Here is a 22591-nt window from a genome sequence, read left to right as displayed (position 1 = left end):
AGAAGTCTTAACCTCCATCCGTGGCAGGTGGCTGAGAGCGTGGGGGAGGAAGGATGTCCTCCGAGCCTGCCCCTGCTGCCAGTCACCACACCTGGCCGGGGTTAAGGCTCAGCCTTGGGGAATTGCCCACTGAGGGATGCCATGGCCTGGGCGGGCTGTGGGGGCATTTGGCCTCCTTCCAGCCTCTCCTGGGCCAATAAGTGGGCAGCGGAGTGGCCAGCTGCACAGAGCCAGGCCCCGCAGCATACCGAGAGCCACCGGGCAGCCCTGTGTGTCAGGCTGACCGCCCTGGAGCCCTTCTGAGTGGAGACGGTGCTGAGCCGGTGGTCCATGGAGCACTCTGGGGCCACTGAGTGACCCTCTGTTCTGTGGTGGCTGTCCAGGGCCTCCGTCCACTCTCCAGGCCCTCTCTGTGCAGGGGATCTCTGCTCCTTGCCCCGGGCTCCCCAGGAAGCCTTGCCCCCTGCCCCTGTCCACGCTCGGCTGGCACAGCCTCTCACCCTGGCACCCAGCTCAGCCTCTCTCCATCCCCCAAACAACCCTGCTGGCCCCCACCCCATTGCTGATCCTTCTGCAGGTGGTGGGCGGAGAGGCTTCCTGGAGAACCTCACAATGGTGGCGTTGTCCCAAACCCCAGGGCCCGGGAACCTCTGTGGACGGAATGTGCCTCCTCTCAGCTCCCCCAGCCCCGTGTGTGTTTTAAGGCTTGGGGACTTGAGGCAACTTGCCTGCCAGTGGCTCCAGCTGAAGATGCTATCTGATCTAGCACAAAAATGACATATTTGGTTATTTTTAGTGTAACATCTGGCATTTGTCTGGGACCCTGTGGCTTGTAGAACTCCCCTGTCCAATCCCGTTGGAGAGCGCCATCCCCTCTACCGGCCTGCCCTGACCCACTGGCCTGAGTCCAGCCCCCTCTGTTCCCTCGCACCCCTGCCACATGGCTGAGCCCTTCCTCCATCCAAAAATGCTTCCTCTGTGGACACCTGCCACCCTCTTCTGGCCAAATGCAGTCCTTGGGGCCACAGGTTCCTGCACCCCAACCCCCCAAGCCCCACCACTTTCTCATCTCAAGATGGCATGGCCGATGTCACATCAGTGCCAGGACCAGCTCGTGAGGGCGCTACTCCACAAACGCTTCTGGGCTCCATCACGCACAGGCCCAGCTGAAATGCTCAGGTTGCCCCCACATACATTTCCTCTGCCTGGAGTGTCCTCTCACCCCAATAATGTTGGGTCCCAGCAAAGAGTGCAAGGCCTGGCCCATGGGGTTATCAGAGTGTGAATGGGTGGATGGATGGAGGGTGGGTGATGGATGGATGGATAGAGGGTGGATGGATAGAGGGTGGATGGATGGATGGGTGGGTGGATGATGGATGGATGGGTGGATGGATAGATGGCAGATGAATAGAGGGTGGATGGATGGGTGGATGGATGGATGGATGGATGGTTGATGGATGGATGAATGGGTGCATAAATAGGTGGATGGATGGATGGATGGATGGATGGATGGATAGAGGGAGGATGGATGGATGGCTGGGTGGATGGACTGTGGATGGATGGATGGGTGGATGGATGGATAGAGGGTGGATGGACTGTGGATGGATGGATGGATGGGTGGATGGATGGGTGGATGGATGGATAGAGGGTGGATGGACTGTGGATGGATGGATGGGTGGATAGAGGGTGGATGGATGGGTGGATGGATGGATAGAAGGTGGATGGATGGGCTGATGGGTGGGTGGATGGATGGATAGAGGGTGGATGGACTGTGGATGGATGGATGGGTGGATGGATGGATAGAGGGTGGATGGATGGATGGGTGGATGGATGGATGGGTGAATGGACTGTGGATGGATGGATGGGTGGATAGAGGGTGGATGGATGGGTGGATGGATGGATAGAGGGTGGATGGATGGGCTGATGGGTGGGTGGATGGATGGATAGAGGGTGGATGGACTGTGGGTGGATGGATGGGTGGATGGATGGATGGGTGGATGGATGGATGGGTGAATGGACTGTGGATGGATGGATGGGTGGATAGAGGGTGGATGGATGGGTGGATGGATGGATAGAGGGTGGATGGATGGGCTGATGGGTGGGTGGATGGATGGATAGAGGGTGGATGGACTGTGGATGGATGGATGGGTGGATGGATGGAGGGAGGGAGGGTGGATGGATAAGTAGATGGAGGGTAGATGATGGGTACATGGATGGATGGGTAGGAGGGGGAGGAGAGATGGGTGGGTGAGTGATAGACAGGTAGTGGTGGTGAGAGGGAGGGAAGGAGGGGGGCACATATGAGTCCTAGCTCAGAGTCCTGGAGAACTTCTCACGCTCTGTGGTTCCGTTTTAAGTGGCTTGGTTCTGAGTCTTCTGCCTTTTCTCTGAAGACTCTGGAGCTTGTCCACTCACACTGCCCTGTGAGTTGCAGAAGCCCCGGGCCCAGGTATCTTGCACGACAAAAGGAAAGCTGGGGTGGGGCAGCCATGTTTAAGCAAAGTCCCCACCGAGGTGGTCAGAGCCTTGGGCCTGGTCCTGGCCGTGGACAGTGGGGCCCACAGGCCGGGCACCTTCCTGCAGGCCTCCCGCAAGTTCCTGTTGTGTGACTAACCTGGATGCACAGGGAACACCCAGGGCTGTGTGTATGTGCAGAAGGGTGTCCTCTGGCCAGCACTCGGAAGGCCAGGCCAGCGGGAGCCCCATGGAGCAGAGGACGGCTGACACCTCTAGGAAGGCCTACTGGGCCCATGGACGAGGTCCGCTCCACCCCGGGCCGGGCTGGCGGCTCGGCCTGTCGTCCCGCCCATCATCAGCTACTCTCTGGGAACCTGCCAGTGGCCCCGGCCCTGTTCCACTGAGGATGAGGAGGATCACTTAAACCTGGTCCCCCTTCGAGGGGATGAGCAAGGGGCATTGAGACACAGCAATTCAGGCCTGTGTCAGTGCTGTGCAGGGGCCATCTCTGGACGCAGGAGGGAGGCCCTGGCCAGAGAGATGCCCATGGGTAGAGCCAGGACCCCTTCAGGCCCACAGCTAGAAGGTCCTGGTCACTGCATGGAGAGTCCTCAGCCTGCGTGGCCAGCTTCTCCCCGTGCTGTTGGTGATGACGGCGGAGGCTCCTTGCCCTTTTTCCAGTGGTGACAGGGAGATCCCGTGTGGTTCCTTTGCCGTGACAGTCCAGGGAGATGAGCAGGACTTCTCTTCTTGGCAGGAAGAGAGGCCACGGAGGCTAGTGGCCTCGTGGGAAGCTGGTGGGGGCTCCGTCTGCCATCTGAGCGCGGCAGTGAGCTGCTGTGCGCCGTGCGGGCCCCATGGCCCGCCCTCCCCACCTGTCTCAGGTGCTTCTCTTCCTAGAGCTTGTGCCTGCCCCGGGTCTCTGTGCCCTGTGGCTCTGCCCGACGCTGTGTCTCTCCTTCTCCCTCCCTTTTCCTTCCCACACCCCCATCTCTGTCGGTCCATCTCTCTGGCTCCCTCTCTCTCCTTCCCCCCTCTGGTGACCTGGCTGCAGGGGACGGTGCTGTAAAGCAGGGCCACTCTCCCTCCCCAGAGGCCCAGCCTGGCTCCAGTGCGGCCTGCTTACGTCCCAGCTTGCACAGGGACGCCCCTTGTCATCTGCACAGCCTGATTCAGGGTGCCTCACAGGGGGCCACTTGTGCACCTCAGGCCTCTGTGCTGAGTCCCTCGGTTCCTGCAGTGACCTGGGACCGGGGACAGCACCCTCATCCTCTGTACAATACAGGGGCCCTCCCGCTGCCCAGGCCTAGTGGAGCTGACACCCCACATCAGAGCAGGCTCCGACTCCCCGCAGACCGCTGGGCAGGGTAGGGACGCCTGCGTGTCCCGATTCTTCCCGATAGCCACAGGGTTCACCCCCAGCCAGCGGCCAGCCTCACTGGTGATCTCTGGGATGTGGAACCTGAGGAAGTGTCCTGTTCATGCCCCTGACAGGACGTGACATCTAGAGAGCCCAGGGGGTGCATGGCAGGGCTCTGTGGAACCGAAGACCACGCTGGCTCTGCCCAGGGCTCCCGTCCCTGCCTCTCAGAGCCTGCGCACTGACTGGCTGGAGCCAGCGCCGTGTTCTCCTGGGTGCTTCTCAGCGCTGCAGAGCCCCAGAGGGGAGCTCCCCAGGCCGGACCCCTGACCCGAGGGCCACATTTCATTCTCCAAGACTTGCTTGGAGGAATCTTGGCCATCAGCTCTGGGCCTCTGGGTCAGTGGGCAGGACTTCTCAGCTTGAGATGCCACAGCCACAGCCACCAACTGGGCAGCTGACCAACACTTACTGCCTCAGCTCTGGAGGCCAGAGGTCTAAGGCCAGGGTGCTGCCCCTCGGCTGGCTCCCTGTGGGACTCTCTCTTCCTGGCTTGCAGCCAGCCAGCCCCTCTGGTGGCACCTCCTCCTGGTAGCACAAAGACCTCTGGTGTCGGTCCCTCCTGTGGTAAGGGCACTGGTCCCAGCACCAGGGCTGCCTCCTCATGACCTCACTTAACCCTGATGGCCTCGGGAGCCTCAGCCTCAAGGACAGTCTCCAGAGGTTCCGCTCCCACGTGTGAATTCGAGGCACACATTCGGTCCCGAGCAGAGGGACGGTGGTCTCTCGTCTCCAGGGCAGAATCGGGTAGGACAGCCCCCTCCACTCCAGCTTCTAATTAAATGTCAGGAAGAGGGTGAGAGTAGGAGCGGCACAGAGCCCCCAGCCCTGCCCTCCTCCCCGCTCAGGCCGAGGTGGTCCCAGCCCACGGTGGGAGGACTCTGAGGGTTCCTGGGACAGTCCCCACACACCTTTCACAGACCTGGATGCCTCTTGCTGCCCGTGGTGGCCCCTGAGACACCTGGACCTCCTTCCCTTCCGGTGGGTCCGATTGTTCATTTCTGATGGTGAATCCAGCCCTCACCTACCCCCGTGGCCCTGCTCAAGACGGCTGTGGGGTACAGGGGCCTCACAGCCACCTGACCCCCTCCTGCCAGCTGGGTGACACTGGGCACAGTGCCAGGCCTCTGGCCTCGGGGCCACGGGTGAGGCCCGCGGCTCTGAGCACTGTGGCGGCCGGTGGGCCCTTTGTGGGTTACAGAACCTGGCCTTCCTGGGCCGGTTGGGCAGGGGCTGATGGGTGCAGGGCACCGAGGTCTCCTCCTCCCCGATTGTCAGGTGGGCTCTCAGTAGGACATCAGCCCAACAAGGAGCTCGACACACCAGTTACGGACACACCTCACGCCCCCGTCCCTGCCCTCCGGGGACTGTGAGAAGTCACCAAGGCCCAGAGGGTCCCTTGGCCAGCACCAGGACCTGGGACTCTCTGTTTGGGAGGTGGCTTGGCCTAGGGAACAGGCCTGAGCCAGGGGAGAGGCAGCCGCTCTGCTCCCTGCAGCTGGAGGGTGCGGCCTGGCGCGGGCGGGGGTGAAGGTGGGCCGCGGGCTGCCCACACCGTGGGAGTCGGCCTTGGCCAGCCTTCCCAGCGCTCCTCGGGGCCTCCTCCCTGGGCCCGGGAGGCTTCCAATCCACCAGGCTCATTACCGCCCCTGCCTGAGCCTGGGGGAGGCAGGGCGTGCCCATCTCATTTATTGCGCTTCGCTCGGTTAATCGAGGGCCCATCTCCGGAGACAGACCTCGAGCTATTTTTACACCCGTGAGGTTTTTTTGGGTTCTTTTCAATTTGCCATTGATATTTCTCTGCTCGAAACCCTGGCGGGTTTGTGACTTCTATAGAGAAGCTCTGGTGCGTGACGGGTGAGCCCACGCGGAGAGGCCGCGCGCGCGGTGCCGGCACTGTGGGTCAGCTCCACGTCAGGTGGCAAGGTGGGGGATGCCAAAGCCTGCCAGGAGCGCCTTCCCCGCCGCCGTCACCCGGGCTCAGCCAGTGCTCAGTGAGTGCTGATGGCGAGGTGATGTGACGGGGGCCGAGGCCAGCAGCTCCGAGCACTCGGTGGGAGGCAGCCTTGGGGTGCCAGCTTCACCTGCCCCCCCTTCTTCCTGCAGCTCCTGTACGAGGAGTGGGCGAGCTATGGGGTCTTCTACAAGTACCAGCCCATCGACCTGGTCAGGTAAGCGGGCTCCGCGGGCCTGGCCCTGGCTGGGGGAAGCGGTGGCTGGCTGGATGTCAGTGGGGGGACGTCCCTGTGGCCTCAGCCGCTCTGAATATTCAGTCACCTGGGAACCTGTTGGAACTCGAAGCTGCGTGGGAGGCTCTGCGTGTGACCCAGCCAGCGCTGGGGGCAGCAGCTTCTTTACTCACTGGAGGATGGACGTCCTATGTCACGTCCAGTCTCTGCTGCCCCCATGGCCGCGCCTGGCCCTGTCCACGGCTGGGGCTCCCTGCCTTCCTCAACATCTGTCAGAATCTGTGAGAGGCCCAAGGACCTTGGTCCCTGCAAGGCAGGAAGGGACCGATCAGCTCAGGCAGCGTGTCCTGTTGGGACTTGACAGAGTGTGGCCTGTGGAAACCGACTTAGCCACCAGGAGCCCACGGGCGACGGGTGTGGCAGGTCTTCTCCCCTCCAGGCCCACGGCCACTCCAGTGCTCAAGGCTCGGGGAGCACAGTGTGCCCACCAGTGTGGCCTGCACAAGCACAAATGCCCCTTCCCAGGGCCCAAAAGAGAGGCGGGTGACACCCACCGAGAGCAGGGCCCCCGCCCCCACCCGGGGAGGTTTTCCGAGCCCCGTGCTGCCTCTGGGACCAGAAGTGCCCTGCATAGAGCTTCCCCTCTGGGGAGGGACGCACATTCTTTCCGGGCGGTGGGCTGAGAAGGAGCCTCTGTCTGCTCTGGGGCAGGAAGTACTTCGGGGAGAAGATCGGCCTGTACTTCGCCTGGCTGGGCGCCTACACCCAGATGCTCATCCCAGCCTCGGTCGTCGGTGTCATCGTGTTCCTCTACGGCTGCGCCACCGTGGACGAGAACATCCCCAGGTAGGCACAGCCCCCAGGGTCACGCCCCCGCCCAGGAGCAGAGTCCAGCTCAGCCCCCGGGGACCTCAAGGGCACCTGGGCGGCCGCCGTCTACAAGCTCAGAGCTGCGTCCACGTGTGGGCACCTTCCTGGGCGCCCTCACTGACTCGGGGCGCGAGGTCAACGCCAGGCCCGTTCTCATGTTTTGAAGGACTTGTTATGTCATCTGGGGTCATCGAACAGCAAGAAAATCCCCTACCTTGTAGGGTCGGGAAGGGATTCCGGCCTGGGTGCCGCCCGGGGAGCACCTTGACCCCACGGCCGCCTCTGAGTGGCGCCTGCGCTGTCACCCCCAGGGCCCAGCCACAGCCGAGTTCAGCCCACGCAGGTCTCTGTGTGTAGATCCCCTGGGCCTCCCTGGTCTCCGAGCACTGTGCCAGGCCCCCAGAGACACCAGCCTGGCTCGGGGGGCCCTTCTCCCCGGCACCTCCGCCTCCTCTGCGTCACTGGACTAGCTACAGCCACCCCTGCGCACGGCAGCGGTGCGCCCAGGCCCCAGCTGTCAGGGCGCCAGGACCTCGGCCCTCTGTTCTCAGGCCCTCCGGGTGCAGCCCTCTGCAGGGACCGAGGCCCTCACGGGGCCTGACTGCCCTGGCCTCGCAGGACCCTGTGTCTCAGCAAGTCCTGATGCCAGCTGGTGGCTTCCTGGTGACTCTGCCAGTTCCTCGGACACAGCCGTGGGCTGGAGAGCCACCCGTAGTTCCGGTCAGTGAAGAGCCACCGAGCCGTCCAGCCCATGAACAGGCTGGCTCTCAGAAGCCCAGAGAGGCCACAGCCGGCCGGTTGTGTTTAAGGAGGTTTGGATCCACGAACGACACCTGAAGTATCCCACCCGCCCCAGCAGAGCTCGCGGGGACTTGGGCCCCTCAGTGCTGTCCTGACCCTGGGCAGGGGGCGCTTGTCCTTTCTTTTTGAGGATGGTGTGAGACCCCTGCACCCGTTTGGCCATGGTGACCATCTCTGAAGCCCAGCCGCGGGGGATGCTGAGGCTGGCCTCGGGCGGCAAGGGCAGGGCAGGGAGGGAGTGTCCCCGGACGCCCTGGAGCAGGCCAGGTGAGTCTCCTTCCTTCCTCGGGTGGAGACTGCCAGCTCGGGCGTGGACTGCCCAGGAAAGGGTCCAAGATCCCCTCGACTGTGCCAGCTCGGCCGCCATCACGTGGTCAGAAACGCAGTGACTCAGGGGGGTTGGCAGGCAGGGCCAGGCGTCCCCACCCAGCCTCACCTGGTGCTGTGCCTGGAAGGGGAGGCGCGTGGGCCCTGCAGGCTCCCCAGGCTGCCTGCAGGGAAGCCCAGCTTCCGGCCTCCCTGGGAACACCTCCACCTCCGACCTCCACCTCCACCTCCACCTCCAACCTCCAACCTCCACCTCCAACCTCCAACCTCCAACCTCCACCTCCACCTCCGACCTCCGACCTCCACCTCCAACCTCCAACCTCCACCTCCACCTCTGATCTCTGAGCTCCTTGTCCTTATCTTGGCTGGGTTCAGAAGCAGCAGGAGCAGGCTCTGTGAATGGCTGGTGGCATTTGCCAGGAGCTGAGGCTGGCAGGGAGGAGACCAGCCTAGGCAGAGTCAGCCCTCCCTGACCCGAGCCCACCGCAGGCCTCCAGGCCCTCCAGCCTGGCGGCCACTATGGCCCTGGGTCAGGGAAGCCGGTGGGGTGGCCTTCCACCCATCTCCCTGCCGGAGGGGCTCAGGTCAGGCACAGCTGGGCATGTGCTGCCCCCTGCGTCCCCGCTGCCTCCCTGGAGAGGCCCCAGAAGAGGGGAAGCTTAGTAAGGGCTAGAGGTGCCCCCACGAGGCCGTCCCTGGGCTTCTGTCGAGATCTCCCCAGCTCCCAGGGGTGGCCACTCTCGGATGATAGCGGTGACTACAGCGGTCACACGCCAGCCCCGATGCAGAGGTCCGTGCACCTCGGTTGTCTTGTCCCCCCGACAACCCAGTGACACATTATCAGCACCCACGTCACATACGGGTGACCCTGGGACACAGGAGGTAGAGTGACCTGCCCGGGGCCAGGCGGGTCGCAGAGATCCATCCCAGAGTGGCCGGCTCCGGAGCACAGTTCGTCCCCCTGCCTGCGAGTCGGCCCCGCGCCCAGACCCCACGGCCCCACGGGCACCCACTCTTCCCCAGATCCCCGGGCAGCTGCCATGCGCCTCTCCCGCCCCTCCCACCTCCTGCCCGATGTCCCCTGACTGGCACGGGAAGGTCCCTGGAGCTGGTGGCTGCGGTGGGCCAGGTGTGCGTCTGTGCCCAGGTTCACTGTCTCCAGGAACCTAGCCAAAAGGGAACAAGCAAAGACCTCAGCTCCGCCCCAGGTTCCGTCCGACCTCTGGGGACGGGGGCTCCAGCCGGGCGTCTGTTCGTAGATGAGGGTCTGGGCCAGGTTCACGGGGAGGCCACAGCCGGAAGGGCCTTATTCTGCCCCCTCCTGGTGTTCAGAAAGAGAACCAGATCTGAAGCTAGAGGGCTTGGCCAGGGTCCCAGAATGCAGGACGGGAGAACAAGGACCCAGCCTAGGCGCCCCACCTCGGCAGGGAGCCCCACCCCCATGGCCCCGAGAAGACTTTGAAGACTCAAAGACCAAGGTCCAAGTCCACTGGGCTGTGTGGCTCTGAGGAACTTATTCCCCTCTCTGGGCTCCTTTCCCATCTGTGAAGGTGGGATTGATTCTGTAATCCCCAGTGCTGATCCCAGCCAGGTGGACACTCCACGCAGGCCGGTGCTGAGGCTCTTGCTACCAGCTGGTGGCCTCTCGAGTCAGTGGAGGGGAGAGCCTGGCTGCTGGCCTCCTCCTCTGCATGTAGCTGCGGGCGCTGCCCCTCAAGCCTGTCTGCACAGCAGATCAGAGGCCTCACCAACCAGGGCCACCATCCCAGGTGGGCCCCCTTGGTACCAGGTAGCTTGGGGACGTGTTCCTGTGACCCAGCCTCCTGGAGAACATTCCGGGGTGCCTCCTCCGCCCTCCTTGGTGTCGGGGAGAGGGCCCCACAAGCACTTGGCGGCCTGCTTCCCAGGAACTGAGTGGGGTGCTCCCCTAGCTACTCCCCAGCCCTTTTTGCTTTTGAGACAGGGTCTCGCTAAATTGCCCAGGCTGGCCTCGAACGTGGGATCCTCCAGCCTCAGCCTCCCGAGTGGCTGGAATTCCAGGGGTGGCCACTGTGCCCAGCTACCCTTGTCCTTTCAGTTCTGGGGCCTAGCCTGGGCTCCGTTCCCAACAGACTTGCCCTGGCACTGCCCGGCCACAGGGGAGAGGCTCGCCAAGACTCCAGACTTCTGGGTGGCTGGCGTGCAGGGTGCTGCCTGAGGGTCACCAGAGGGGACCATCCTGCCCCAAGCCACTCTGAGTGGGGCCTCACCAGGGCCAGCTGGAGTGGCAGAACCCCCTGCAAAAGGAAATGTGACACCCTTGTTCAGAATTCCTAGGGATTCTAAGACGGGAATGGCAGGGGCCCTGCTGACTCGGGTTGGGCTGGCGGCGTGGGTCCCACACCTGTGAAGCTGGCCCTGGGTGGCAGGGAGGGACAGGGGCACGGCTGTCACCAGCTGATGCTCCTCACAGTGTCCCCTGTGGTGCAGGAGCAGGGGCTTTGCTACTCCGCCTGGCCCCCAGGAGGTGTCTCGTCCAAGTGGCCGGGGGACTTGAAAGCGGCCCCTCTCTTGCAGCATGGAGATGTGTGACCAGAGACACAACATCACCATGTGCCCCCTCTGTGACAAGACCTGCAGCTACTGGAAGATGAGCTCGGCCTGCGCCACGGCCCGCGCCAGCCACCTCTTTGACAACCCGGCCACCGTCTTCTTCTCCGTCTTCATGGCCCTCTGGGGTAAGTGGAGCCTGCAGGGCGGCCACCCACGCCACCCGGGGTTCCGGGCCTCCTGGGTTCTCCGTCTCGGAGCCTCGGCAGGCGGGGTTTGCCAGGAGGGCACCAGGTCGGCGCTGCCGGGGTGCAGAGGGGCGGTTCTGACCCGTTGGGGCCCTGGCAGGCCCAGGAGGGCACCAGGCTGGCCAGGCTGGCAGTGGCCCTGCTGAGGACCACAGCTGCCCCTCGTGGGGGAGGCGGACCTGGGCCAGCCGGGGCGTTGGCTCCCATTGGAGCCTCGTGGCCTCCCTGCAGGTGTCCCGTGCCCATTTTAAGGAAGGGAAGCTGAGGCCCCGAGAGACAGTGGGAGGGGCCCGGGGTCCCCGCTCCCGAGCGGCCGTCCTGCACCTGCGCCCTGCCCACTGGCCTGCACTGCCACCAGAGCCAGGCGGGTTCCTCCTCCAGGAGTCCCGATCCCCGCCCAGCTGCTTCCTGGGCACAGGGGGTTGGCCCTGCCCGTGTCCTTGGTCAGCAGGGGTGCCGTCCGTTCCCTTCTCTGCAAACTGGGCTGACCGCAGCCTTGCCAGCTGGGTATCTGGGATGTGTGCAGTGGCAGGCTGTGACCCCCACACTGGACACCAGGGCCCGTCATCTCCAGGGGCTCACGTCTGTAGGAGCTGGGGCCGGGCACAGAGAAGAGGGCAGTCCCCCCCAGGGAGGGGGACTCAGGAGAACGTCCCAGGAGAGCTGGAGGCCACGGACCTGAGTTCCGAGGATGTGGCCAGGCAGTGTTTGTGGCAGAGGGGCCACATGGAGGACAGAGGTGTGTTCGCCAGTGACCAAAAGACCAATGAGCCATCATTGGGCTACGGTGTCAGCGGCTCAGGTGTGATGGCCCCAGTGCCATCAGTGCCCCCTCCAGCTGGGCTACGGTGTCAGCGGCTCAGCTGTGATGGCCCCAGTGCCATCAGTGCCCCCTCCAGCTGGGTCACCAGCCAGCTCTGCTGTCTCTTGGGGCTCCTGAGGCTGTGTGGCTGCTGGGCTAGCACCCTCTAGTGGCACACAGGGTGACCCTCCTGGTGATGGCTACCCAGGCCGCTAGGTCACTCAGGGCCTCCTTTCCTGGCCAGCCAGGTGGCCAGGTGCCCCCCTCAGTCCACCCTCTCTCCCTGGCCCCAGAGGCCCCGACTGTGCCCCACTAGGGCCCTGGAGAAGCCAGACTCTGTGCCCTCCCTGACCCTGCCCTGGGACTGGGGAAGAAGTGGCTGTCGGTGGCCCCTGGTGACGGCCCTGTCCCAGTGAGCCTGCAGACTCGTCCACTTTCACGGACTCTACGGTCACTGTCAGGTGGCTGCCAGGCATGTGGGTCTGGGCCTCCCGTGCCTGCAGAGAGCCCCAGGTGCCCGGGTGTTCCTCTCCTTCTCCTGGCCAGCGCTGGCCACCCTGGTGGCCAGGGGAGAAGGGAGCGAGGGTGAAGGAGGAACCTTGGGCTCTGACTGTGTTCCCAGCTCCTTGTGCCTGAAGAGGGACTGTGACCGCCTGGGGGCGGGGTGGGCTCCAGGGTCCCAGAGCACTGGTGCTTCCTGGTCACTGAGAGGTCACCTCTTTTAAGTCCTAGCATGTCACCCCTGTACCTTCCCCGCCACCCGCAGGAAGAACTGCAGGCCGCACGGGGGCTGCCACACCTCTGTGTGTGCGCTGACCACGGCCTTCTCCTCAGGGTCCCTTCCTGCCTGGTCAGCCCCCGAGTGGACGCAGGCAGCGCCTGCCCCTGAAGAGGGCAGATGGGTTAAGCTGTGTTTGGAGAGGGACCTGGGAGAGTGAGGTCCCCCTATGCCGGGCTCAGCAGCACTCTGAGCCCCCGGCCTGGGTGTCCCCGGGTGACAGAGGACCAGGATCAGAGAGTCTGGCCTAAATGTCTAAAAACCAGTCGTCACCCCTTGGTTCTCAAACTGGGTCCTACAGGCCTCTGCTGGGTCCCCAACTAGACAAGAGCCTCAGGCCAGAAGAGGTCAGGGGCAAGGGCCCGGGCACAGCCCTGAATCAGGGCCACCTGCAGGGGTCTTCTCCCACCTGCCGACCCTGGGGACCAGGGCCATGACTCTCCAAGTGTGGGCCCTCGACTCCCCTGTCCAGCCCTGACCTAGACTGACACCAGTCCCTTGATCCCCTTGACTTTCTGTTTGGGGACGATGGGGACCCTCCTCTGAGTTTGAAACTTCAGCTGCAGCTGGCAGCCCTCTTGGTGGGCAAGGCCCCCCGGGGACGAGAGGAGGTTCCAGTGGGCCTCACGGGTCCTGTGGCCTTCAGACCAGGCGACGTCAGCCCTGGGCTGTGGCCCGCCACACGGGGTCCCGGGTTACAAGCAGGAGACAGACGGGGGCAGAGGTGAGCCCAGCCTTGGGGTCAGCTGTCATCCCCCTCAGTGGGCAAAAAAGGATTCGGAGTAAGCTCAGCCTGAGAGGCCACCTCACGGGCCTTGTGCGGGGGACCCGGCGGGCTGGCCCGGGTGCTGAGCTGCCCGTGCTGGGAAGCGTTCCAGCCAAGGTGGGCATCTCGGGTGGCCCTCGGCACCCCATCCTCCGCATCCCCCAGGTGACACCTCACCTCTTCTCACAAATGAGGACAGTGAGGCTGCAGGCAGGGACAGGAGCCCACCCCTGCCCCCCTTCCTGCCTCCTGGGCCCTGGGGAATCATCTCTGACGTCCCCTCACCCGCAGCCCCTCACCGCAGACCCCTGCCCCTCCTGGGGACCTCAGCGGTGGTCAGCCCTGCCTTTCCTCCCTCCTCCAGGCCCCACCCAGGCCAGGACACCTCCTGGCTGGACACCAGCCTCCCGATTCCCCTGCCCAAGCTGGAAGTGGGCCACGGTGGGCCCGGCCCGTGTGGCCACCGCCCAGTGCTTTGGGCAGCCTCGAGCTCTGACTCACCCGCGTGACTGGAGCGTGGCTGGTAGGGTCAGGCAGGCAGGGGGCCCGAGACTGGCTCTGTCCCCTGCCAGCCTTGTGTCAGTGGGAACAGACTCCCCGATGTGCTGTGTCCGCCTGCTGCATCTTGGAGGCCCCAGAGAAGCCGGCCAGCAGGGGCTGGGGTGGGGCTCAGGCAGAGCCTTCCTGAGGCCCCGAGTTCAACCCGACAACAGGATGCAGATCCCAGCCACCGTCCTGCTCTGCCCAGTCTGCACCGGGGGGCCCCGGGACCTGCCTGCTGAGCAGCCCCGTAGGGTGCCCGCTGTTACCGAGAAGATCGGGCTTTGAGAACCTGGCCATTGCCCTGTCCCCCGAGACTACGCTCCGCTCTCCCCTCTCCCTTGTCTTCATCTCCTCAGAGAAGGGCTCTGGGGGGGGGGGGGGGGCGAGCCCTCCCAGTGGCAGGTGCCCACCGAGCCTGTGGTGTGCGGAGACCCCTCCCCGGTGACCGGCAAGGCAGGTGCCTCCGTGGCCCCTCTTAGCCCATGAGCCTTCGGAGCCTGCACCAGCCCGAGCAGCAGAGGAAGACCCGAACCCCAGCCTCCCGGCTCCTGAGCCCCGGGGCCTGACCGCTAGCCCTTGCCCCTCCCACGTCACCAGCCAACTTGGCCAACAGGGTGTGTCACACGACTCTCCCTTTCTCCTGACCGACCTCAGAGTTTTGTCTGAAATAGCTTCTCGTCCATCTCCCCAAACTGCCGCTTCTTCCCGATGGAGCCTGCGGTGGGGACCGGCCACACCAGGTCCTGTCTGTGCTCTCTGCACGGGCTGTCTCGGGGACCCCGCAGCAGCCGTAGGGAGGTCTGTTATCTCTGATGAGGATGCTGAGGCGCAGAAAGGTCAAGTGACTTGCCCAAGGTCACACAGCTAACCGATTAATCACAGATCCACAGCTTGGCCCATTAATATCCAAGGTCCAAGTGAGTGCCCTGGTCACACCTCTCCATCCAGATGTTCTCCAAGCCCCCATTAGGTGTCCTCTTGGGGGAGCAGATGTCGGATCTTGGCCTGGGTGGTCCAGGCAGTAAGGCTGCCTGGTCAGCCGGGACCCACAGGGATGAGATGGCGTTCATTAAACCCGCAGCGCCATGGACAGGGCTGCCCTGTCCACCCAGCTGCTCTGCGCTGGGGACCTACTACTTTTCTCCCTCAAAGACAATGGCCATCCCTGCTCCAGGGAGGAACGTGGTCAGGGGGCCTGTCCTCCGGAGCCTGGCCGACCCTGGCCTCCCCAGCTGCACCCCCACGGCAGGGAGACCAGGTGAGCCCGTCTGGAGTGGGGGATCCAGTGCGAGTTCAGGCCACCAGCGCTCTGGGGTGGGGAGCTCACTCCTTCCGGACGCAAGCCGCAGGGCAGAGCAGAGCTTGGTGAGCCCGGGAGACGGGGAGCTGCGCCCTGCCCACTCACCCGCCCGCAGGTGAGAAGACAAAGCTGGCCCTGGCCCGCTGCCCGGCTGCCAAGTGCGATTAGCAGGGCGCGGGGGCGTTGATCCTCATTCAACCACCCACTCCTGGCCTCGGCGGATCGGTTTTCCTCTCCTGGCTCGGTGCCCTCCTCGTGCCCTCCGGCTGGCCTCATGACTGCCCGCCCAGACGGGGAGAGCCCCAGACCTGTCCCGCCTGGACGCAGGGGCCCTGGCCGTGGCCGCCATGGGGAGTGGGCTCCCTGTGCAGCAGCCCCCCCAGAACAGCCCTGTGCTCCTGGGGAGCTGGGCTTTGCCAGCCGCCCGCTGGTCCTGGAGGCTCCGTGGTGGCTCCTGCTGGTGCGGGTGACATTTCAGAGCCTCAGATGGATAGTCACGTTAAGCAGCTCCGAGCCCCAATTAGCTCTCTGCTGGGATCAATTTTCTGAAATTATAGCGTAATGGTGGGTTTCAGCCGCGTGTCCACTTCGTGCAGAACAAAGGGGGTGATTTGCTCCCAGCCCAGCTGCTGGGACCGAGCTCGATGCTCAGTGTGACAGTGTGAGCGAGGTGACAGAGGGGCCGGAGCCTCCGGGTGCGCCTGAGGTCCTGGTGGCTTTGACAGTTGGGGGAGGGGGCTGTTCCCTGGAGCTGGGGGGGGGGTCATCTGCTGGGATTAAAAGGCCAGCAGATGGGGCTCTGGGGATGAAGAGGTGGGTGCAGGGACCCCGTGCAAAGCCAAGGCCAGAGGCCGCACCCGCGTCCACTGCTGGTGCCGGACGAGGGCTCTGCCCTCCGGCTCCTGAAGGCGGAGTCTGCGCTGAGCACAGGTCCCTGGCTGGGACACAGATGCACAGGCGCCACCTCGGCCCTGCAGTCTGAGCCCGGAAGTCCGAGATCACGCAGGGCCCAGCAGTGCCGGTGAGGCCCGTCTCCTGGTGCAGAGATGTCCTCACGGGGCGAGGGGACAGGCGGCTCTCTGTCAGGGTGCTCACCAGAGCATGAGGGCCACCCTCGGGACCTCATCCTCCCAGAGCCCTGCCTCCCGGCAGCACCACAGGAGGCCGAGGACCTCGAGGTGGGGACTCAGGGGACACAGTGTGGGGAGAGTGGGTGCAGTGCCCAGCGTCCGGGCGGCCAGCTCAGCTGCTGCTTTAAAACAGACCTGGCGGCTTCCACGGCAGACGTTGGTGGCTCACGGGCCTGGGGGTGAGGACGCAGGAGCGAGGTGCGGGGGTCTGGCTGTGGTCATGTCCTGGCTTTCCAACTGCCGCCCGCCCTCGGGGCCCTCACGGGGTGGCTGGACAGAGACAGCGCCCGCTCCCCGGTGTCTCTTCTTGTCCAGCCCCCACCCTGCCTTGAGGACCGCCGTGGAGCCTCACGTAACCATGCGGACACCGCAGCCTTGCTCCCGAGCAGCCTCCTGGCGGACACAGTGGGGTCCCTGCCAGGGGGCCGGGTCGTGAGAGCCGTCGGGGTGACTCGGAGGCCCACCCTAGGGACTGCTGGGACCAGCTCAGGGACGCTCCTGCAGAGACAAGGCAGCAGTCAAGTCCTGCCCCCACGTCCCGCTCGGGTCCAGTGCCGACCCAGGGCCAGCCCACCCGCTGCCCGCGGCCCCTGAGTGCTGCTGGCGTCGTGTCGTTCAGACAAACGTTGAAGGAAAGAGGGACGTGGCCCCTGCCCAGCGGCTCCTGCCCTGGCCTGGATTCCCTCTGGCCACCTGTTCCACGCTGTGCTGGCCTCCGGGCCCGGGTCTCAGGGGGAGCCTGGTCTCTGGTCACCTTGCAGCGTGGCCCAGGCTGGTCTTGACATTCAAAGTCGGGGGGACCCGGGCGGGACCTCAGTGTGTGGGTCTCTGAAACGGAGCACGTTATCCGGGCTTGAGGGGCCGCAGTGGGGGACCGGGTGGGAGGGCACCACACCCAGTGCTGCTGCCAGGCGGGTGCTGTGTCCCACGTGGTGTAACTGGCACCCCCAGGACCAGGACCCACCGACCCACTGCTGCCCACGCTTGGTGCCAGGAGGGCCGGTGGCAGGAGTGTCCCTGTCAGGCATACCCATAATAATTGGACTTACAGTTGGGCTTGTGGTCACTACTCCCTGCCCATCCAGCACGGTGCTCACGGGCTGACCCTGGAGTGTCACAGAATGAGGTTCAGATCCCACTCTGCCTGGCCTTGGGCGTAGCGTGTGCCCTCTGCACTCAGCGCTGATTTGCCCGGGAGTGGGGCCTGCACCCAGAGCCTGGGCGTGAGGGTAGCCAGTGTCCTCCACGTGCTGGCCTGAAGCCTGACACGTGACCAGGCCACATCAGACACCAGTGCTGAGGCCACAGGCGGGCACGGAAACGCGGAGGCTGCACCCAGGAGACGGGGACAGCCAGCTCCCCGCATCAGCCCTCCTGGGCCAGCTCAGTCCAACAGTCGTCTCTGTCCTGAGACGGCCGAGGCCTGGCCGGGCACGTGGCCAGAGGGGGGCATAGGAGCAGGGCCTCTGGGTGTCCCCACGCCAGAGGGCGTGGTGACAGACACAGCTGGGTCTCCTTCCTGGGCACGCGTGGCCCTGGGGCTGGCAGGTCTTGCCCTGCGTCTTCCCAGCACAGGGCTCTGGGTGCTCTGGGCGCTCTGCCGTCCTCGTCCCGGGCATGGAGGTGGCTGTCACCCAGCGGGATCACCTCCCGCGGGGAGAACCGAGAGCCCCTCTCCAGCTCTTGGACTGACACCCAGGGTGCCACTGCCGTCACCAGCTGGCACGGGACCCAGAGCTCGCTCCTCCCGGGCCCTCTGCCCCGTGGCCGGCTGCCTCCCCCGAGCTCCGCCCCTCTAGCTCCCGCGGAGGGACCGTGAGAGACCTGGCGCTTCGGTGCCCGGCCGCGCCCCCTACGTCCCTCTCCAGCCCGACCCTGTTGCTGGAGACCACAGGATCGATTCCCCCGCGGCTGAAGAATGTGTGTGCGCCACGTCGCCATCACCCACTGAAGGTCCGCGGACCCCGTGCTGCGTGGACGGTGCTCGGCTGCAGGGCCAGCAGGAGCCGCCGTCCCCGGCTTCCGTTCCCTCGCTGTGTGCGGGGGCGGGGGCGGCTGCAGCACCAGGTCGGCCAGCTTTGGCCTGGGGACCTCGGTGCCGTCCTGCGTGGGGGCCGTCCCACTCAGGTTCCCACCTGTTCCCCACATTCTCCCTTTGGGGCATCGTCCCTTTTGGGGCCGGTGGTGTGTCCCCGTGGTGTGGTCCCATTTCCCGTGTTAGTGGCGCCGAGTGTTTTCTTCATCCTCCTCTTGACCCGCTCACGTCCCTGGAAACGGCCTCGGGTCACTTGCTCGTGCTCCACCTCGCCTCGGTGCGTCACTTGCCGCCCTGGACAGTACTGCTCAGGCAGGCGCTGGTCCCCTGCCGCTTGTCCCTCCCCTGGCTTGGCTCCCCCCTGCGCTGTGCAGAAGCTTGTACTTGGATGAGGTCCCACTTGTCCGTTTCTCTTGTCACCTGTGCCTTTACGTTCTTGTCCAAAGCCCCTCCCCACACCGGCCGTCCCCCCCTGCCCTGCTCTGCACCTGCGCATTCCCCGCGCTCCCTGACCTCCACTTCCTGGAGGCTTTGCCCCGGGGACCCCCGCTGGGGACCAGAGCAGGCGGGCCAGGTGCCCCTCCCTCCGCTCTGCTTCCTGGGGCATCCTGGGGTGGCCGTGTCCTCCTGGCTCCAAACCCCCCGGGAACCCGCCCGCCATCATCCTAGGTTCTTGTGGGCAGCCTGTTTCTGGCTCCAACAACGCTGTTGGTTGGCACCGCAAGCTGGCACCCCTATGCTGGCACCCCCCGTGGCCTCGCCATATCCAGCTTGGCTTCTCATCCCTGTGTCCAGCTCGCGGGATGAAGTCCTGCCCATTTGCAAGGCCTGGAAAGTTCCCTGGCTGCTGGCTGGGCCTGGCTGAGGAGCCACTGACCCTTGGGGACGAACACGTTTAAACCCCAGGATGCGTTCTTGTCCCTGGAAGAGGGACGGCTCCCTGCAGACTGACCTCTCCACCCCACGCCATCTCCAGAGCACGTGGCCTCCTGCTGGGAGCCTGTGAATTCGCACTGGAGACTCAGGGTCCCACGTGTCATGTTAGCTCTGTCCTGGTCCCGCCACTTCTCAAGATGAGCCGTCCGACCCCTCTGAGCCTCCTTCAAATGGGGAAGTAGCGCCCACTAGCTGTGATGGCGAGGCACTGGGGGGAAGCCGTGCCTGGCTCGCAGCGGCGGGAGGATCCTGAGCACTACTCTGTGTCCAGCCCTGTGCTCGCTTGTCCCTGGGCCTCTGCTGGTCTTCCTTGTGGGGAGCACTTCCTTTGTGGGGAGTACTCCTGCCAAATGATTCAGGCTCTTGTGTCTCCATTTGCAAGCTGTGTGCTCTTGAAAGTCACCCATTCATCAGTGAGCTCTGCTGACCGTCCGTGTGTGCCAGGCCTGGATAGGTGCTCAGGACACACATGCCGGAAGCTCCACAGGGAGCTTCCGGCATGAGACAGGGATTGGAACAGAAGGTGGCAACACAGGAGCAGGACAGGTGCAGTGTGGGGAGGGCTCCATATCTGTCTGTTTTCCATACTACAGTGAAATGCTTGAGGCTGGTGACTTTAGAAAGCAAAGAGGTTTGTTCTGGCTGAGATTCTGGAGGCCCGAGGTCAAGGGCTGTGCCTGGTAATGTCCTGTTGCTGGCAGCCCCAAGGTGATGCTCGGCCTCCTGTGAGAGGCAGGGGGCACGCTGCGTCTGTCTGGCCCCTCCCTCTCAGAGAGCTCTCACGGGGCTCCAAGATGACCTGTCTGACCCTGACCACCTCCCAGAGGCCTCACCTCCAGACGCCTGTGGATTAAGCTCCTGCCCTCTTGATACTTCACGGTGGGGATGGAGTTCAACCAGTGAAGCCCAGGGACACGCAGCCATGTCCCAACCTAGCAGGTCTTGGGAGGAGCGGTTGACCCCAAGGCGGGTTTTTGGTGACTCCCTGGAGGTGGTGGCATTGGAACTGTGTGGCCTATTAGGAGTGCGCAGCAGGGCGTGGTGACCACGGACTCCCTGCCCTGGCCCGACCCCCAGCTGGGGGCCCCACTGTGAGCGGGGTCCTGGGGAGCAGGGGAGCAGGAGGTGAGGGCAGGGCTCTGGGGCCAGCCGCAGCCTTGACCGGGTGGCGGGGCTTGACTGCGCCGCGGTGTCCTCGTCTGTGGGGGTGACCGGTGGCTTGATGCACAGGGTCGGAGCAGGCTGATGTGCGTGACGTTGGCCTGACACTCCCAGGGCTGCTGAAGACTAGGACGCTGCCCGTCACGGGGACGAGTGGCCCTGACTCCACTTCCCTCCCTCCGCAGCCGCCACCTTCATGGAGCACTGGAAGCGGAAGCAGATGCGGCTCAATTACCGCTGGGACCTCACGGGCTTCGAGGAGGAGGAGGTCAGTGGCTGGGCGCTGTGCAGCCCCTGCCCCCAGGTGCCCCGGCCACGGCAAGGCCAACTCCCCGATCCCTGCCCCCCCTACGGGGCTCCAGACACCCTCAGTGCCCGGGTAACCGTTTTGCGTGTGCCAAGGTGTCTGACCACGTGGACGCACCACCCACCAGCGGTCTAGGGCGCACACCCAGGCTCGCCCCGCTGACCTCTTCCCATCTGGGGGCTGCAGGGTGTGGGGAGGGCACACCTCGCCCGTGGTCCCCAGAGGCCCCTAGGCCCTCGGAGCCAGCTCCCTGCCCACAGCCAGGCGCAGCTGAGCAACGGGTCCCGTCCTGAGACCGCAGAGGGGAGGCAGGGCCGAGCTTCGTCCTGCTCTGAAGGGCGGACGTACAGGGGCCAGCGGCAAGCGGCCATGGCGTGCCCAGCAAGCCCCAACCAGGATGCCCGAGTGCCCTGCCAGGGGCATTCCTGCAGCTGGCACAGAGCAGGCGACCCCTGCAGGTGGAGGGTGGGGCTGTCTTATAGAGCCTGCCCAGTGCTCCCCCGGCCTCTGCACACCAGCTGGCCTCTCCTCACATGGCCGTCCCTCATAGGCTGACCTTGGTTAGGGAAGCCAGCAGCGGGCTCCACTGGCCGTTGGTATCAGACCAGGTGTGTGGGCTGGCCACAGATGGACCCTGGGTCTGGGCTGCTCGACTTCCATCCCGATTTGACGCACACCCCGCTGTGTGGCCTGGGGACATTGCTTTATATCTCTGTGCCCCAGTGTCCTTGCCTAAGAGGCATGAGGAGTGGCCCTCGCCTGATAGGGCGTGGGAGGGCTCAGAGGGTCCATAGACCGGCCTGCTCAGAGCGGGCCCAGCACACAGCAGGAGCCTCATAAGTGCTCACCCAGCTGCCTGGCCGGCAGCAAGTGGCTGTCCAGGCCGAGCCAGGTCAGAACCTGAGCCTGTCCTCGGGGCAGTCCTTGAGGTCTACCTAGTGTAGACCTGGGTCAGCAGACACGGCGTGCCCACCTAGGGGCACCTAAAGGGCTCCCTGAAGTGAGCGACCCCGTGTCACAGCTGCCCTGGGCCTCGGGGGAGGCAGCAGCCTCAGGTGGAGGGCCTCCCGAAGTCCAAAGCCCAGTGTCGGCACACCAAGCAGCAGGCTGTGTCCAGCGAACGGCCTCTGTGCCTCCCAGCTGTGCCGAAGGACTGAGTCTGGCACTAACTTGGGAATCTGCAAAAACTTAGAGCTACGAAGTGAACAGCACACACGGTCATCCTCAAGTCACAAGGACTTTAACAGATCCCAGGTCCCTGTCAACCCCTGTCCCCAACACTCTGTGTCCAGTGTGTCCGTTCACCTTCACGGTGATTCTTCAGAGAATTGTCTCCAGCTGGGCAAGGTGGCGCACACCTGTGACCCCAGTGCTCGGGAGGCTGGGGCAGGAGGATCGTGAGTTCAAGGCCAGCCTCAGCAACTCAGTGAGGTCCTGAGCAACTCAGTGAGACCCTGTCTCCAAATAAAATGTAAAAAAGGGCTGGGGTGTGGCTCGGTGGTCAAGTGTCCACGGTTCGATCCCTGGCGCCCCTGTGTGTATATAGCATTGTCTCTAGAGGACGCGTCCCGTTCTGGAAACAGCCGAGTAATGAATCTTTCTTCTTTTGTCTCCACTTTCTGGTTCCCTGAAGGAGGCCGTCAAGGTTTGGAATTTCTTGTCATCCTCTGTCCCCCTCTAGCCTGTCTCCCGGGAGAGGGACCTTCCGGCACGCCTGCCCGCCTGTCTGCCGTGCGGCTCTCACTCTTGCACCTGGGCCGGGCTCTCTGCTTCCCCCTCGCCTCACCTGTTCTCCATTCCAGTGCCTCGCTGACCTGCCTGGGCCCCCGGGCCCGCCTGCTGCCCGCGCTTGCTGGTACTTACTGGTCTCTTCTGGCCCCGCAGCTGCTCCGCACAGTGTCCTGGGGCCAGTTCGTGGCTGGGTGCTCACTGCAGCCTGCCCACAGCCCACCACCCTCCAGGTCCAGTGGCCTCCCCGCAGGACGGGGTCCC

At 64.5% G+C, this 22591-nt stretch overlaps 1 protein-coding gene across 2 annotated transcripts in view; it reads left to right on the top strand.

The window, feature by feature from the left end:
• Ano1 (anoctamin 1) overlaps positions 1-22591 on the top strand; it is a 77937-nt gene that overhangs the window by 28980 nt on the left and 26366 nt on the right. For both annotated transcript variants that reach the window (XM_071615972.1, XM_071615973.1), the window contains exons 9-13: positions 5984-6048; positions 6778-6912; positions 10621-10781; positions 20478-20560; positions 22233-22244. In XM_071615972.1, the coding sequence (XP_071472073.1) occupies positions 5984-6048; positions 6778-6912; positions 10621-10781; positions 20478-20560; positions 22233-22244 (456 nt within the window). The remainder of the gene's footprint in view (positions 1-5983; positions 6049-6777; positions 6913-10620; positions 10782-20477; positions 20561-22232; positions 22245-22591) is intronic.

This window comes from Marmota flaviventris, chromosome 9 (genome assembly GCF_047511675.1).
Source record: "Marmota flaviventris isolate mMarFla1 chromosome 9, mMarFla1.hap1, whole genome shotgun sequence".
In the NCBI taxonomy this organism is placed as follows: Eukaryota; Metazoa; Chordata; class Mammalia; order Rodentia; family Sciuridae; genus Marmota; species Marmota flaviventris.
Note: the sequence above shows the minus strand (reverse complement) of the source record. Positions and strands in the feature narration are given on the sequence as shown.